Genomic DNA, 16,464 nt, shown 5'->3' on the forward strand with positions numbered 1-16,464 from the left:
ACATGCAAATTCGAAAATTAAAAGAAAAACAAAAGCATGCAATTGACACCAAACTTAAAATATGAACTAGACTCACTAAAAGACTCTAAACCAACAAAAATAAACAGTCCTAATCTAAGCAACAAGATAAGCCGTCAGTTGTCCAAACTCGAACAATCCCCGGCAACGGCGCCAAAAACTTGGAGCACGAAATTGCAATCACACTTTTGCAACTCCGCACAACTAACCAGCAAGTGCACTGGGTCGTCCAAGTAATACCTTGCGTGAGCAAGGGTCGATCCCACGGAGATTGTCGGCTTGAAGCAAGCTATGGTTATCTTGTAAATCTTAGTCAGGATATCAGAAATTATCAGGATTGATTGTGAAAAGCAAAAGAACATGAAATGGTTACTTGTTTTGCAGTAATGGAGAATAGGTTGAGGTTTTGGAGATGCTCTGTCCTCTGAATCTCTGCTTTCCTACTGTCTTCTTCATTAAACACGCACAGTTCCTTCCATGGCAAGCTGTATGTAGGGTTTCACCGTTGTCAATGGCTACCTCCCATCCTCTCAGTGAAAATGTTCCTATGCTCTGTCACAGCATGGCTAATCATCTGTCGGTTCTCAGTCAGGCCGGAATAGAATCCAGTGATTCTTTTGCGTCTGTCACTAATGCCCCGCCTGCTAGGAGTTTGAAGCACGTCACAGTCATCCAATCATTGAATCCTACTCAGAATACCACAGACAAGGTTTAGACCTTCCGGATTCTCTTGAATGCCGCCATCAGTTCTAGCTTATACCACGAAGATTCCGGTTAAAGAATCCAAGAGATAACTACTTAATCTAAGGTAGAACGGAGGTGGTTGTCAGGCACACGTTCATAGTTGAGAATGATGATGATTGTCACGGATCATCACATTCATCCGGGTTAAGAACAAGTATTATCTTAGAATGGAAGCAAGCATGATTGAATGAGAAACAGTAGTAATTGCATTAATCCATCAAGACACAGCAGAGCTCCTCACCCCCAACCATGGGGTTTAGAGACTCATGCCGTGGAAGATACACAAAGAAAACGTGTAAAGTGTCATGAGGTACAGATACAATGTCAAAAGATCCTATTAATAGTAAACTAGTAGCCTAGGGTATACAGAAATGAGTAAATGACGTAAAAATCCACTTCCGGGCCCACTTGGTGTGTGCTTGGGTTGAGCAATGAAGCATTTTCGTGTAGAGACCTTTTCTGGAGTTAAACGCCAGTTTTCATGCCAGTTTGGGCGTTTAACTCCAAGTTTTATGCCAGTTCCAGCGTTAAACGCTGGAATTTCTGAGGCTGATTTGCTACGCCGGTTTGGGCCATCAAATCTTGGGCAAAGTATGGACTATCATATATTGCTGGAAAGCCCAGGATGTCTACTTTCCAACTCCGTTGAGAGCGCGCCAATTGGGCTTCTGTAGCTCCAGAAAATCCACTTCGAGTGAAGGGAGGTCAGAATCCAACAGCATCTGCAGTCCTTTTCAGTCTCTGAATCAGATTTTTGCTCAGAACCCTCAATTTCAGCCAGAAAATACCTGAAATCACAGAAAAACACACAAACTCATAGTAAAGTCCAGAAAAGTGAATTTTAACTAAAAACTAATAAAAATATACTAAAAACTAACTAAATCATACTAAAAACATACTAAAAACAATGCCAAAAAGCGTATAAATTATCCGCTCATCAACGACCCAAGGTTTAAATACTTCGGTTATCAATTTATTTAGGGGTTTGATACTTGTGACAACCAAAATGTTTATAAGAAAGGTTGATTGCTTGGTTTAGTAACTATACTTACAACGAGAGTTTACTATAACTTCTAAACCATCAATCTTCAGTTCTTCACTGAACATCTCATATTCTTTTTGCAGCATATCAATCCTTGTTTCTTTGACCTGTTTGGTGCCCTCGTGTGTAACTTGGAATTTCTCCCAGATTTCTTTTGCCGTCTTGCATCTAGATACCTTTCCGTATTCCTCGACACTGATAGCACAGTGTAGCAAGTTTATTGCTTTAGCATTCAGCTCCACCTTCTTTTTTTCATTATCATTCCATTCGGTTTTCTCCTTTGGAGTCACCACTCCATCAGCACTTTTCTTTGTAGGGATTTTAGGACCATTCACCACTATCTTCCATATGTTGTAGTCAATTGATTAAATGAAGATCCGCATCCTTTCTTTCCAGTAAGCATAGTTTTTCCCATTGAATAAGGGATGCCTGTTATTTAACTGACCCTCTCTTAGAGTGTAGGCCACAGTGGTTGCACCCATGTTGTTTGCCATTTGACATTTTCTCCAAGCTGCGAAACTAGATTCTTGAGACCTAGCTCTTGATACCAATTGAAGGCACTTAATGGCCTAGAGAAGGGGGAGTTGAATCTATTTTCTTCTTTTAAGTTGATTGATTAACCCTTAAAACCAAGAAATGAAACTTTGCTTCTATTTGTCTCCGTGATGGATTATGTAGGAGACAATTTAGTTTTTTCTCATAAATCGCAGGGAGACAAAATAGTGCAGAGAAGAAGAAAATGGCACCAGCATATATCCTGGTTCAGTTACTTTGTGCAATGCAACCTACATCCAATCTCCACCACAACGTTGGTGGAATTTTCACTATATTTGCAAGTGTTACAAACACCAATTCCCTAGGACTCAACATAATCCTATCTGGGACAAACCAAACTTCAACATAAGCTTGATTTGGCTCGGCAACATCCTAGAATTTCACTACACTAAGTGCTTACCCAACTTAGTAAGGGATACATCAGATACAAGATGTAAAACAGAAATACAATGAAATAGAAATTTGAAATCAACTTTGCCTTTTCTCTCCAAGTTTCTCTCTTTGCCTTTTCTCTCTATTTGACTTTTTTTCAAATGCCTCACAATTATGCCTTTTTCACTCAAGAGAAAACAGAAAAAGATAAATATTGAAACAAAATAAAAACCAGTAAACCATGAAGGAGATGATGATCACAGCCTTAAAGCCATCAGATGAACCAACTTCAGAACTCTCTATGATTGTTCTTCATTTTAGCAGTATGTTTCTTTGATGTAGAAACACAGTCCAAAGCATTGAACTCTTACAGGGAATGCTCTTAATGCAACTCAGATTCTGGTTCTCTCTCCTTACCTTCAAACTGAAGTGATTTTTCTATTTGTATGATCTCTGTCTCAACACTTAATTAGGGATTACTTCACAAAGTCAGCTTCTTCTTTCTTCCATCAGTCCCAAAAATCAGAGATTTGAAAACAGAAACAAGTAATACAACTTCTTTGAAAACATATTTTTCAATGGATTTGATAAATCCAAACCCTTAGATTTGTGCTTTATCTCACAGAAACAATTGTAGCTATTGATTCATAGCAGAGGTAGGATGAATCCATCTTCTCTTCGTATGCCCAAAAATGGTATGTGTAGAAGAAGGTAGGTTTCAATCAAGCTATCAACATGCATATAAGTAGAAATAATCTACCTTTATCTTCTGATCAAGCTAGAGGAACCCTTTGCTTTTGGCTTCATTGATTTGACCTCTTCATTAAGAAGCTTTTTCTCCTTTTCTTCTTTGTGTATTATTTGAAAGACAAAGCTTGCAATGAAAAACTCTTTTTTTTCTTCTCTGTGTTATACTCGAAGGACACTTAGCATCCCAGCTATTGATTTCTTGCTTTTGGAAAAACCACATGCGTAATGTGAAAGAGAAGAAAGAGAACAAAGAGTTGATTTAGTGGAGAAGGGATTAGTTCATATGCAAATGGAGTTGCATTGCTTAAGTTAGCTGCCAATTCAAACTGATTGAGTGGACTTGGATCTCTTCTTTGGCTTGATATGAATCATAAGCTTGTTTATTTCCTTGGTCCAATTGCTTTCTTTGATCCTTGAAGCATTCTTTTCATCTCTAATGAAAATTTAGTGATGAACAATTATTTTCATGAACTTATGTACGTGGGCCAACTTCAATTTGGGATTATTTTCATTCTTCTTAGGCCAATGTGATTTAATTAGTTTCCTGCAAACTAATCACAAATATAATTGGATTTTTAACCCAAACACCAAATGTTTATCATCATCAATATTATTAATTTTCAAACTCAACACCTTGTCTACCCGTGTGACATCACAGACGGGTCCAGTGGACTAACAATTTATCATGTTCCCAAACACGAACAACGTGCCTCCTTTTGCTATGCCCCCTGCTGATCCAGTGATAACAGAGCCCGCAGTGGGTGATTCTTCCAGTGCCCCCAGCAGTATGCACCTCCACCACTGGCTGTCACCCGGCTAAAGATTTGGCCCTATGACATGCAAGCGTGAGTGCATACAAAATTTTAATCTTACGTTTCTTAATCTTAAGTTTATGTATTTCTATATGTTTGTTAATGTTAGATTTTTTCTCTACTAGGTTTGCCCCAAACCCCAATGCTTGCACACAAGAGATCTTCGACGCAATAAGTCAATGTATGACCACCCGTGGCTGACCTACACACAATCTGAGACTAGAGATCGATGATTTCAGAAGTGGATTGTAAGAACCAATAATGATGAATTAATTAACTGTACTTGAACTGTATTTTATTCCGACTAACTAATGTTGATGAATCACTTTGTGTAGTTGAAATTCATATGGGATGCGGCGCATAATCTCATGATCAGGAAGATCAACGACTACAGGACAGCTAAATGTTTTTAGCAGATGATGAGCGACGTTTGTAAGGGGTGCAACCACCTAATGTCATGGATCCATCTAGCCATCAAGAAGGACTTGGAGGCCAATTTACTCATGATGAGGGGTTCAAGTATCGCCGTTTGATGAACGTCGCTAACAGGGCTTCGCCCAGGTTGTCAAAGTATACGGGTGGGTCGACGACCTTCATAAATACAAAGAACAGACTGGTAAGAATTTTGTCATTGTGTAATATTTTAGTAGTTTCTTGAATTAATTATTTAATTTGTTCATTTATTTTATTGGTTGATATATTAATTTGTAGTTTAAATCATTGGACCATGAGGCGACACTAGCGGAGACCTTCAAGTATACCCATATTTTGAAGGCCAACAACGAGAGATTTGTTGACGAGCGGTCAGCGACCTATTATGTGAGTTTAAATTAATTCTAAGTTTCAAATTTATTTGGTTTAAAGACAATTATTTAACTGTTATCCTAATCACGACGTGTGTGACACAGGAGGATTACACGCAGATGTTGGTGGCCGCGACCCAACAATCTCAGCCACCTAGTGGGAACGGAGAAACCAGCTCTGAGACCTCAGTGGTAGATCCTGATAGGATTTGGCCTATGACCACCTCTGAGTCCCACAAGAATCGCCGCTTGAGGTTGTGATCGTTCTTCTCCAGTGACCTCCGCTCCTCCGCAATGGCGGCTTCCTCTACCTCTGCCTCTGCCACCAGCCCTGCCGATCTTAGAAAGTTGTCGACTTAAAGGAGGAGGTGCAGAAGTTGACACAGGAGCTTCACCAGCAAACGAAGCAGAGGTACAACGACCTTCTTGCATGCGTAGAAAGAGTCGTTGCCATCAGCTCGAACTTAATGGAAAAGATGGAACAACTCGATTGGTTGCAAGAGCAGATGGAGGAGTACAACCAGTAGATGCGCGCTGAAAGCAACATGTAAGTTTTTTTCAAAAGCTTGTTTGATTTTACAACAATGTTCTAATATTTAATGGACTCGATCAATACATATATTTTGAAGTCTTTCTTACCTAGAAGGAAGAATATATTTTTTTTTCGGTAGTTACCTAGAAGGAAGAATATGTTGAAGAAGGATTTGGTGTTTGGATTTAGAAGCCTGGTTGAATAAACTAATACTTGCTCCAGTTTTTCCTTTTCCAATTTATTAAGTACTAAATTAAATAGGTTGTGTAGTAAGAAAGGGCTAAAATGGTAGTTTATGATGATACCAAGATGAGGTAACTGAAAATAAACATAGAAATGAACAGTTAAAGTACTATGGTAAATTAGGAATGGAAGGGTGAGGTAAATGCATCAAATTAAAACTAAAGGGCAGAGGCGACAAAGAAGTGAAGAACAAGCCATGCCAAGCGGCAACCATTGGATCAGATAAATAGAATTAAAAATAACATTGACCAGCTAAACAGGCTACTGCAATTGCTAGAAGGGGACTAAGAGGGAGCACAGCAGACACACCCATTGAAATTGAAAGGATTTGATAATTAAGACACTATCTGATAGATCCATCAAAGTCAAGCAAATAACATAACATAGCTATAAGCCCTCTAGGCACAAGTTTAGATTGAGACACTATTTGGAATCCCTCTTCCAGTTACTCCACCTTCACTAGAAGGATAAAGCAAAGTGTAGGGCATCTTAACAGGTCCATATCTGTTCCTCAGTTTCTCATCATTGTTCATTCTCTTCATCCCTTCCTCAATATCTTCAATCTTCTTCCCGAACTTGGCAAACGCTTCTAACGCGTCAGCATCCGACGTCCAATTTTCAGTGTCTCTCTGCCCTAAGTACACCTCATCACTAGAATGCCTAGACAAGATTTCCACAAGTGAAATTCCAAGAACAGCTTTGAACTGTGAAGTGAATGTTTTCAGATAAGTCTTATCAGGATTCGCCAACAGTTCATCATACTCGGGCGTTCCTTTTTCCGGCACCAATTTGCTACTTATGGCTGGACGGTTCGGCGGGTAGCCTCCGTACGGATACTGTCCGAAGTTGATGGCGGCATGAAGAGCCGAAGCGGTCCATATAATGATGGCGCATGTTTCAATGAGCTCCTCACGTGTCTGCATCTTTGGCCACCATGGCTCGTCTTTCTTGTCACCATGGCCCTTCTCCCTTATTTCCTTCCACCAAGATTGGAGTTCTGCGTCTTTCTTGATTGACTCATCGTCCTTGTAGTAAACGCTGCAATAGTCTTCAACCCATATCTTGATGGCGAACCAGATTTCTAGTCCATCAACTGCAAAAGGGTAATCCTCGATCAATAGCTTAATGCCGTGTGGGCAACTTGAATCTTTAACAGCCACTCCTCTGAAATTAGCAAAGATGCAACATGTTAACACAAAATTCATGGCGATCGAGCAATGTCACCTAATAAAATTATTTTACCTCTTGAGAAGATCTTGAGGTAGTGCTTGCTCCGGGAAAACCCAATCTTTATAAAGCATAGAGGAAAACTCCATGGAATATTTTGATGTAAAAACTGTTACCTCTAGAGCACCACCTGCATTGATGAGGATCTGCCTTCCAAGCGCATTTATATTCATGGTGTCGCGATAGTGAGGATGTAACAGCTTATAAATTGGATGAAGAACACTAAGCTGCCTGTTCGTCGCGATAATAAACGGCTCGATGACTGCATGAGTATGTAGCCTGTGATGCAAGAAACACAACATCAAATAACAAAACACTTTTACTCTAAATTTCTCTGATGGAGTTATTATTACCAATGGCTGATAAGTTGATGATAGCCGGAGTCGACTACTCCGACATAACCTTTGGCGAGTTGCCACAAGGAATTTTCTTCGGGGACAAAAACTTTACTTATGGCACCATGTTGATCTCCCTCGGGATGCGGCAAACTCAGCTCGATGGCGAGGGGCTTTAATGTCCCATTCTTTTGCAACAAAAGAAGTGTTCTGGAAGCATAAGTCTTTGTAGAAGTGGAGTTTATCCTTCTCAGGTATGGCATTAGTGCATCATGGTGATCCAATATGAATAACTTCCTTTCTCGGATTACCTATTGACTCAATACAAATAAAACATTAGATGGAAGGATTTATTGTGAAAACACAGCATCATTTTAAAAATTACCTCATTAATTGTGTGGCCTTCCAAATTACTTTCAATGTGTTCTTTTGTTATTGTGCTGGTTTGATCACCGTAGACTTTTGGGTCTAGCTTGCTTGCTGGTGGGAATTCCTGCAGTTTAAGGATGATTGTTTAATTTAATTGTCAACAATTAATCTTAAAATAAAAAGAAAAGATATGAAACATTGGCTTACTTCGAGACGGCGGATCATAACCGGGTTTATTCCGGCCAACATCTCTCTCGCAAATTCTTCGTCTGTTCTCCATGCAAACTTATCCACTGCACCAATATCCCAATCATTCAATAGGAGCAGTTTACACTTTGCAAAATGCATAGTTTTCTATGTTTATAATACCTGCAATCACTTGAGGCAGAGGAAATTTGAGGAACCTTTCACCATCGGTGCGAAAAATTTCCTTGAGCATCTCAAGAGGAACATTATCCCGAATAACCTTAATTACACCCTCAGGCACTTCAAGTCCACCTTCATATAGTTTGAGTACATCTTCAAAGCTGTCAAACTCATTAGGGGTTTTGTCGAATATTGATTCGAATTCCGGTTTGAGAACTTGGACTATAGATTTCAGTGCATATGAGAGAAAATCCGCCAACTTCAAGTGACCAAATCTTTCATCCCTTGGAACATATATGTTTAAGCTCAAAGCAAGATTCAACCTACTCTCATACTTTGGATCTGCCAAGATAATAACCACATACAACATTGATTTTATTCATATCATCCTTGCCACATCAACAAGCATAGAACACAACTGAAAATCTTCCAGAACATTGAACAATCTAGACCTGAATAAAGCACTAACCTGATTTAGCTGGTGCTCTACCGGTTCTTCCTCTTCGAGGGTATGGATATTCGGTGGACCCTCCAAGAACTGGACGAGCATGTTGTGGACCCTTATCTGGATTTCCCAGGTCATTGTAGACTTCATAATCATAGACTCTGTCCCACTCTTGGAGCTGGCCCTTTCCATCCCCTCTTAAATTCTCTAGTTCTTCTTCTCTATACTTGAGCAGTGATATTGGTGTTTCAGCTGGAAGGTATGTCTGCAATTCATACAAAGTTATGTAACTTGTATCACACATTTCTAATGATAACTAATTAACTGCAACGGTAAAGTATTATTTTAGTCCCAATGTTTGAGTCAGGTTATAATTTAATCTCTAAAGTTTTAAACGTCTTATTCTAGTCTCAAAATGTTTTAAATGGGTTTAATATTGTCCTCCCATTAAATTTAACACGAACATTAGTATATTGAGGAGCTAATACCGTTCGACTTAAACATGTAAATAAAATTAACTCACCAACGACTACCAATGTAAAATTTTTTCCTTTGATTTTAGAGCGTTAAAAATTGATTGTTAGAATTTGGGGTTTTGTACAAGAAAAATGAGAAGAAAAAGCATTACAAAAAAAATTTTGATTATATTTTTTAACACACGAGAATAAGAAGATATGACTTCACTAATAACGTTACTGAACTATTTGTGTCAAATTTAACAATAGGACAACATTAAACTCATTTAAAATTTTTTGAAACAAAAATAACATGTTTAAAATGTTAAAAATTATATTAGCACTTGGTCCAAATATTAAAAGTCAAAATAATACTTTATCCTAAATAAACCAAGCAGGTCATTGCCATGTTTTACAAAACACAAAGGTCTCAAGTGCATTATTGTTTAAACCTCAAAACTGAGGTTAGCTCAGTTGGTATAGATAGTTAGTTTAGATTTTTCCTTTCCACTATCTCCGGGTTCAAATCCCCTGATGTACTGAAAAAAAAAAAATCATCTAAACCTCAAAGAGGATTAATATACATATTTATCATGTGTAAGTTACCCTGAATAACAACAAATAGTATGACTCGAAATACAAGCATGGAGGGTAAGTGTGTAGTTGTACCTTGTTGGAGAAGAAAACGCGGTCGTTTTGATATTTACTAGCAGGGTAAACCCAAGAATTACAAGGAAAGTGAATGACACCATGGGAAGGAACATCTTCAAGTGTGAGGCTTTTAAGGTAAAACTCACTGTGATGGTTGTTCCTAATTAGAAATGCACCTGGTGTTCCTATCTCCTCATTGTCCCAATCAAAAGTAACTGTGAATGCTGCTTCTCCTGCTGTCAATGGTGTGAATGTGGTGATCCAATCTTCCAAGTATGCAGCCTTACCTAGCTTCCCCTTCAGCCCATTTCCTACACAATCACAAAAAACATTCAGATTAAAATTTTAATCTGACGTAAAAATATTTTGCAATTAGTTAATCTAGATTGTCACGTTATCTAGATCCCACCACCATTTGCAAGTTTAAGATATAAGATAAGGAGACAAGAACAGTTCCAACGTTTCGAAGTACGCTTCTAAACTTTTGGACCTTTGACTACAAGATTTTATGACATGGAATTTGACTTAAAACATGTCACAGATGAATTTTTGAATAGGAACAACAAAATAAATAAATTACAAAATGTTCAAAGTGCTTCCTCATCAGTATAATGCAAAGCACCAAATTACACTCATCACACAATGAATGTGGTGACTTGGAAGTTGGAAAACCAACAAAATAGCAAACAACCAAATGATATCTATACAAAATGGGTTATAAAATTGGCCCAATAAAGTAAACACACGCTACATCTTAAATTATTCATTTAAATCTTAATATTAGAATAACCATCTGCATACCTAGTGAACTGAACATCTGATATATCTATTGTTCATATTATTTAATATTTTCATTATCTACTTATACTTTTCGATACAAAATAATTAGTGGTATATATATATTACATTAATTTTAATAACACTTTTAAAAATACCATAGTCACTATAATCTCCGTAGTATATACAGCATAACCTGCACCTACTAAGTGTGAATATACAGATTTTTTTAATTTAAATTAATAAAATATAATATAATATATTGAAATGTGTAATATGTAGACAAATTATGATTTTAAATACCTATTATTCATTTTGGATATATAGACCAAAAAATTATTATTCAAATAATTTAAAATATAAAATTTTTAATTTAAAATTTAGATGAATATAATTTGAATTAACGATTTAATTAAATTTAATATAAATAAATATACTCATATTATTGTATTTATATTTAAAAATTTTAAAAACTAATTAGGTAGTATTTTTGATTAATCATATGAGTACAATAATAGGAGTATATTTATTCGTATCGAATTAAATTAAATAGTTAATTTTAGTTATATTTATTTAAATTTTAAATTAAAAATTTTATAATTTTAAACGTTTAAATTATTTAAATAAATATGTACATATTTCCAGTATATTGGTTAAGATTTTTATATGGCCATATCTCGGGTGCAATTTTGTTTTTCTTTAGCTGTGTCATATTTTGGGTATACAGTTCTCCATTTGTGTATTTAATGGTTTTTGGGTCTGTGTACTTAAAATGTATGATGATAATATAAAAACATAAATATACTCAGCAATATGTATATTGATAAATTTATTTATAAATAAAAAAAATCCGTGAATATATCCTAGCATTATGTAATAATTTCTTCAACACCCAGCATGTTAAAATGATTTCAATGAACATAAATAAATAAATAAATAATAAAATATCATGAAAGGGAAAAATAAGTAGACAAGCACATGGTTCCATCCATATAAAGATAGCACCGACACCCCCACTAATGATGCTACTTTATATTTTTCTATTTCTTCCTTTATTTTTCCCATTAATTCCCAAGTTTTCTCATTGTAGCACATAAGCATTGTTATATTGGGTACAATTTAAAGTCATTCTTAATGGTCTTTTATTTTTCTATATTTATAATAAAATGACATAAATATTGAGCTGAGTTAATAATAAAACTAAGCAGCTACGAATTTAATATTTTTTTATTAAATATATCCAATTAGTTCTTAAAAATTTTTTAAATTGAATATTTTAATCTCTGGAAACAAATTGGTCTATTTGTTAGGGGATTAATTTATTTATTTTATAATAATATTTATTAAGAATCTAATTGTCTTGTAATAAAATTTGTTAAAAATTTTCTATTTAACACACATATTAAACACTTTATTGTAAGTGATAGAACAATTAAACCATTTGAAAAAAGTAATTTTTAAAATAATAAAATGTCTAATTTAAAATTCGTTAGAAATTAATTTGAGTATATACTCTTTTCTTCCCCTTATTGTTTAGGTACATTCTTTGTCACTACCACAACTACACTATCTGTGACTGTTATTCTGATTTCATTATATAGATGACTCAAGCTAGATATTTTCATTTAAGAATTAGAAACGACAATCTATCATTATCAAAGCACTAAAAAAAATCCATGTGAGGAAGCAACTATTTCACGGACCAAAATTTCTCCACAAATTTCCAGTTTCATATAGAATTGAATGAGTCGCAGTTATATTAACCTAAAAGATTTGCTAAGATGCTTGTTAAAAAATAATTATTGAAAAGCATCATGTCTTCAATATATTTTAAGTAGTTTAAACAAAACCGATAATTATAAACTTAAAAAGAAGTCATTGTCATGTGAATATAATTTAATTTATATTTTTTTTCCTTTATCAATTTGTCAAACACTTTTAGAAACAAAATATAATAGGAAGTTGTGAAGTATCAAAACAAGGACAATTTTAGCATTTTTATATTTCATAGTTCACACCAATAAAATTGACAGGGCATGACCAATTCTAATTTTGTTTTCATACTCACTGGGAATTTGCAAAATGTGAAAGTGTTAACTCTTAGCTTATTTGACATTAAATTGTATGGGGTATGTATATTTATTATAAGATTTATTGTACGTACTATTCAAACATAATATGATGAGAACTTATGTGTATTTATTTTAAAATGGTTTAATTACTCTATTGGTTTCTATAGTTTCGCGAAATTTTCAATTAGATTTCTATACTTTTTTCTTTTTTTAATTAAGTCCTTGCACCAAATTGTTTTTTTAATTGGGTCCCTACACCTTTTTTCCTTTTATTTAGGTCCCAATATCAATTTTTTTTTAGTTGGGTTTCTATAAAATTAAACCAATTACTACTAAGAAAAATTTAATTGAAAAAAAATTTAGTGCAGGGATTTAATTAAAAAGAAAAAAAGTATAGGGACCTAATTGAAAATTTTATAAAACTATAGAGACTAACAGAATAATTAAACCTTTTAAATTCTATAAAGGTAAAACAAAAAATTATATATTATCCATTAATATTAATGAAGAGGAGGGGGTTTAATTAATTTGATATGCAATTTTTCAATACCAAAATATTTCTCTATCTAAATTTTCTCTCTAATAACTTTTATACTGTAAACAACAAAAAAGAACTAGTCACTAACTAAACCACTACCGATTATATAATTAATTTTCACAATAAAATCTAATAATTTATTTATAGAAAAATAACATTTAAATAAAAAGTAAATTAACAAGCATGTATATAAAGTTATAAACTTACTACTATCACTTGATCACTTAAGAATTTAAAAGTTTTTAATCAACACAAACAAGTGATTAGATGATAAATTTGTCAAAATGAATAACAGAAAGAAAATTCTTACATTTTTCAATTCTTTTTACCATGAATAGTTATTTTGACCATTAAATTTGAAAAACGAAGAGAAAGAAATAATAAAAGAGAAGAGAATGAAAATAGATAAAAAGAATAAGGAAAAGAAACATCTCCTCCATATAGGAAATAAGAAATTCCTATAATATAAATACCTTTCTACAATTGCATAAAAAATAAAATTCTTTATCATATTTACCAAAATAATACATTGATGTTGTTTTTATAAAACCATGGGCTGAATAACTAAAGGAACCTGTTGTATGTTGAGCATTATTCTCACAAGAAGTGTTGACTCACATTATTTTTAGTTTCATCATTGAACGAGTAGTACAATGAAGACGAATTGAAAGATTTCTTCAAAATAAAAAAATTGAGAAAGAAGACGACACTTTAATTTTGTTTTATTTATTTATGATCAGTTATGATATGTCACTTGATCAGCACGCAAGATCCAAAAGACAAAATAAAACTAATTATTCAAATAGATTATTAAACTACAGTGTCATTCATCGGAATATCACAAATTCCAATACCAAACAGCAGTATTTGAACTTGGACTAGATATAAAGTGCTAAGAAATATAAGATCTCATAAGATCAATAATTGCTAAAAATGTATATTCAACTACTTGGAACTTTAGACAGTGTTTACCAAGAAATTGAATTTTTTTCTTTTATTATTATATCCAAAAAGCCTGACAATTCATGTTTAAATGTTTTTTCACCAAAGTTGGTGCATGGCCTAAAAGTAATCGAATTTATCTTGAAACCAATGAAACCAATTTTATATTAAAAAAATGAATTAAATGTGAGGTGTAGTACAATTACATTTTTAAAGAATGATGAATTCTGTTCATGATTATTTTAAAAGTACCTATAACATAAAGAAAAAAATTGTTAAAGAATATAAAAATTTAAGCCCCCTGTTATACAGTAAAATTTTTCTTAAGACACTAATTAACTAAATAACAACAAAACTAAAGAAAGCAGTTACTACAATGGAAAAAGCTGTAGTGAACAGAGCGAAATCATTATCGAACATTTGAAGTAATAATTAACAAACACCCAAGACATAAAAGAAGAAAGGAGAAAAGTTATACAATCCTTTTTTTTAATGAAAAAAAAAAGAAAGAAAATGATTGATAAGGAATGTAAAGAAGAGAAGTATTTATTGCAGGCGTCCACATTTTCTCAAAAAATGTTTGAGGAAAGCATAGGGTGTTTATGTTAGGATGATTATAGTAATTATGACATCTTAAAAAGTGTCTTGGAATTATAATAACGTTTATATTACTAAAATATAAAAAATATAATTTTAATTTTAAAATATTTGCATAATTACTGTAACTAATATAACTATATAATTACCGTACACTTCCCCTTGATAAAACAGTATACCAAAAACAGAGAATACCAAAGGAATTGATTGGGTGCTACTAAAATTTTTAGAATTCTATAACCAAAAAAACAATTTAGAATTCTTCATTCTATATTTAAGTTATAACTATCTAACAATAAAAATAAAAATTTAAATGTATTTAACTTCACATAAAATTAATAATTAAAAATTATTAAATAAAAATTTAGTTAAATTATTTAACATTTTTTTACAATCAATTTTATATAAAGTTGATTATACTCTAATTTAAAAAAGAAAAAAAGAAAAATTGTTGAGCAAAGTAACTAGCAGATAGGTGATCCAAAATAACATTAAATTAGATAAACCTCGTATCATATTAGAATTAAGATTAAATGAGTTTAATTAAATCCAAAAGTCAGTTCAAGCGGTAACTCTGGAATAATTTCTTGAAGAATCTTTAGCAGAAAAAAGAAGGAAGGAAGAGAACTGACCATGATTATCAGCGTTGACGGCACTTATGAGTTGGAGAGAGACTCGTTTTCCGAGAAACTCATGAAGGCGATCGAGGAGGGAAGCACTGAAATCGTTGAAGTCCAACACGTTCTTTTTCATGAGCACCACCGTCCCTTTCACTGTCTGGCGGTGGTTCTGCATGTCGCCTCCGCCAGTGACAGCGTCGATGATGTTCTTAAACATGTTTCAGAGAGAAAACAGAAACTTTGGCAGTTTAGAATGAAGTGTAAGAGCTTATTTTTGTTAGTGTGTGGTGTGAAGGAGTAACATGACATTATTGTGCCATTTATAGACACAACCGACTCACTCTGTTACTGTTTGCTAGCTAGGACAACAGTTATTTTGAACGAAAGGATTTATGAATATCTTTTGCCACGTTGGAAATAATAGTTTTGTCAATGTTTTCATGTGTGTCATACAAACCCTTAAATAATTTTGTCCAAATATTAATAATAATAATTCATATGATGCAAATGTAATCATTTTTATCCACTTCAACACGGCTTGCTTTTTTTTTTTTTTTTAACGATTCTCTATCAAGTATCATTTGAAAAACTAAATTATTCGTTTGTTTAAATAATATTAAAAATTTAAATTTTATTTTTACAATAATTTAATAATAATTTTTTAAATAAGATTTTAATTTATAATAAATTAATTTTTAAAAAATAGTATAAAAAATGATCGCAAAAAAAAATTTAAGTTAAAATTTTTATATTATAAAATTTAAATTGAATGAAATATAAACAAATCTAATCTAAATTAGATTGAGTTTGAAAAATAACAATTATTTGTAATGTGTGGAGGAAGTTAGAAAGACAGATTGAGATTGTAAATCTTTTAAGATCTCAAGTTGTGATAGATATAATATGAATTTCATCAAATAATACTGGAAAAATATTGGTCAGGAGTTCACTGCAGTGGTGACAGAGTTCTTCCAGAGTGCTAAACTACTAACTGATGCGAATGTTACGTGGATGACACTAGTTCCGAAATTTATGGCTGCCAAAGAGAACAAGAATTTTTGGTCGATTAATATGGTAGGGTGTGTGTATAAGGTGATTTCGAAGGTTTTGGTGAGAAGGATGAGGTCACTTATGCTAGGTTTGGTAGGAGTGACACAGAGTGCTTTTGTGAATGGTAGAAAATTTCATGACGGTGCCCT

At 33.4% G+C, this 16,464-nt stretch overlaps 1 protein-coding gene across 1 annotated transcript; it reads right to left on the reverse strand.

Annotated features, from left to right (window-relative positions):
• Nucleotides 1-6,054: 6,054 nt before the first annotated feature.
• Nucleotides 6,055-15,718, reverse strand: LOC112710832 (probable linoleate 9S-lipoxygenase 5). Its single transcript, XM_025763253.3, has 9 exons — nucleotides 15,278-15,718; nucleotides 9,738-10,030; nucleotides 8,638-8,878; nucleotides 8,172-8,510; nucleotides 8,010-8,095; nucleotides 7,819-7,926; nucleotides 7,452-7,744; nucleotides 7,114-7,377; nucleotides 6,055-7,035 (listed from the first exon to the last, which is right to left on the reverse strand). Exons 1-9 carry the CDS (start codon nucleotides 15,480-15,482, stop codon nucleotides 6,282-6,284), a joined length of 2,583 nt encoding a protein of 860 aa, XP_025619038.1. The 5' UTR covers nucleotides 15,483-15,718; the 3' UTR covers nucleotides 6,055-6,281.
• Between the last annotated feature and the right edge of the window lie 746 nt (nucleotides 15,719-16,464).

Source organism: Arachis hypogaea, chromosome 9 (assembly GCF_003086295.3).
Source record: "Arachis hypogaea cultivar Tifrunner chromosome 9, arahy.Tifrunner.gnm2.J5K5, whole genome shotgun sequence".
Taxonomy (NCBI): Eukaryota; Viridiplantae; Streptophyta; class Magnoliopsida; order Fabales; family Fabaceae; genus Arachis; species Arachis hypogaea.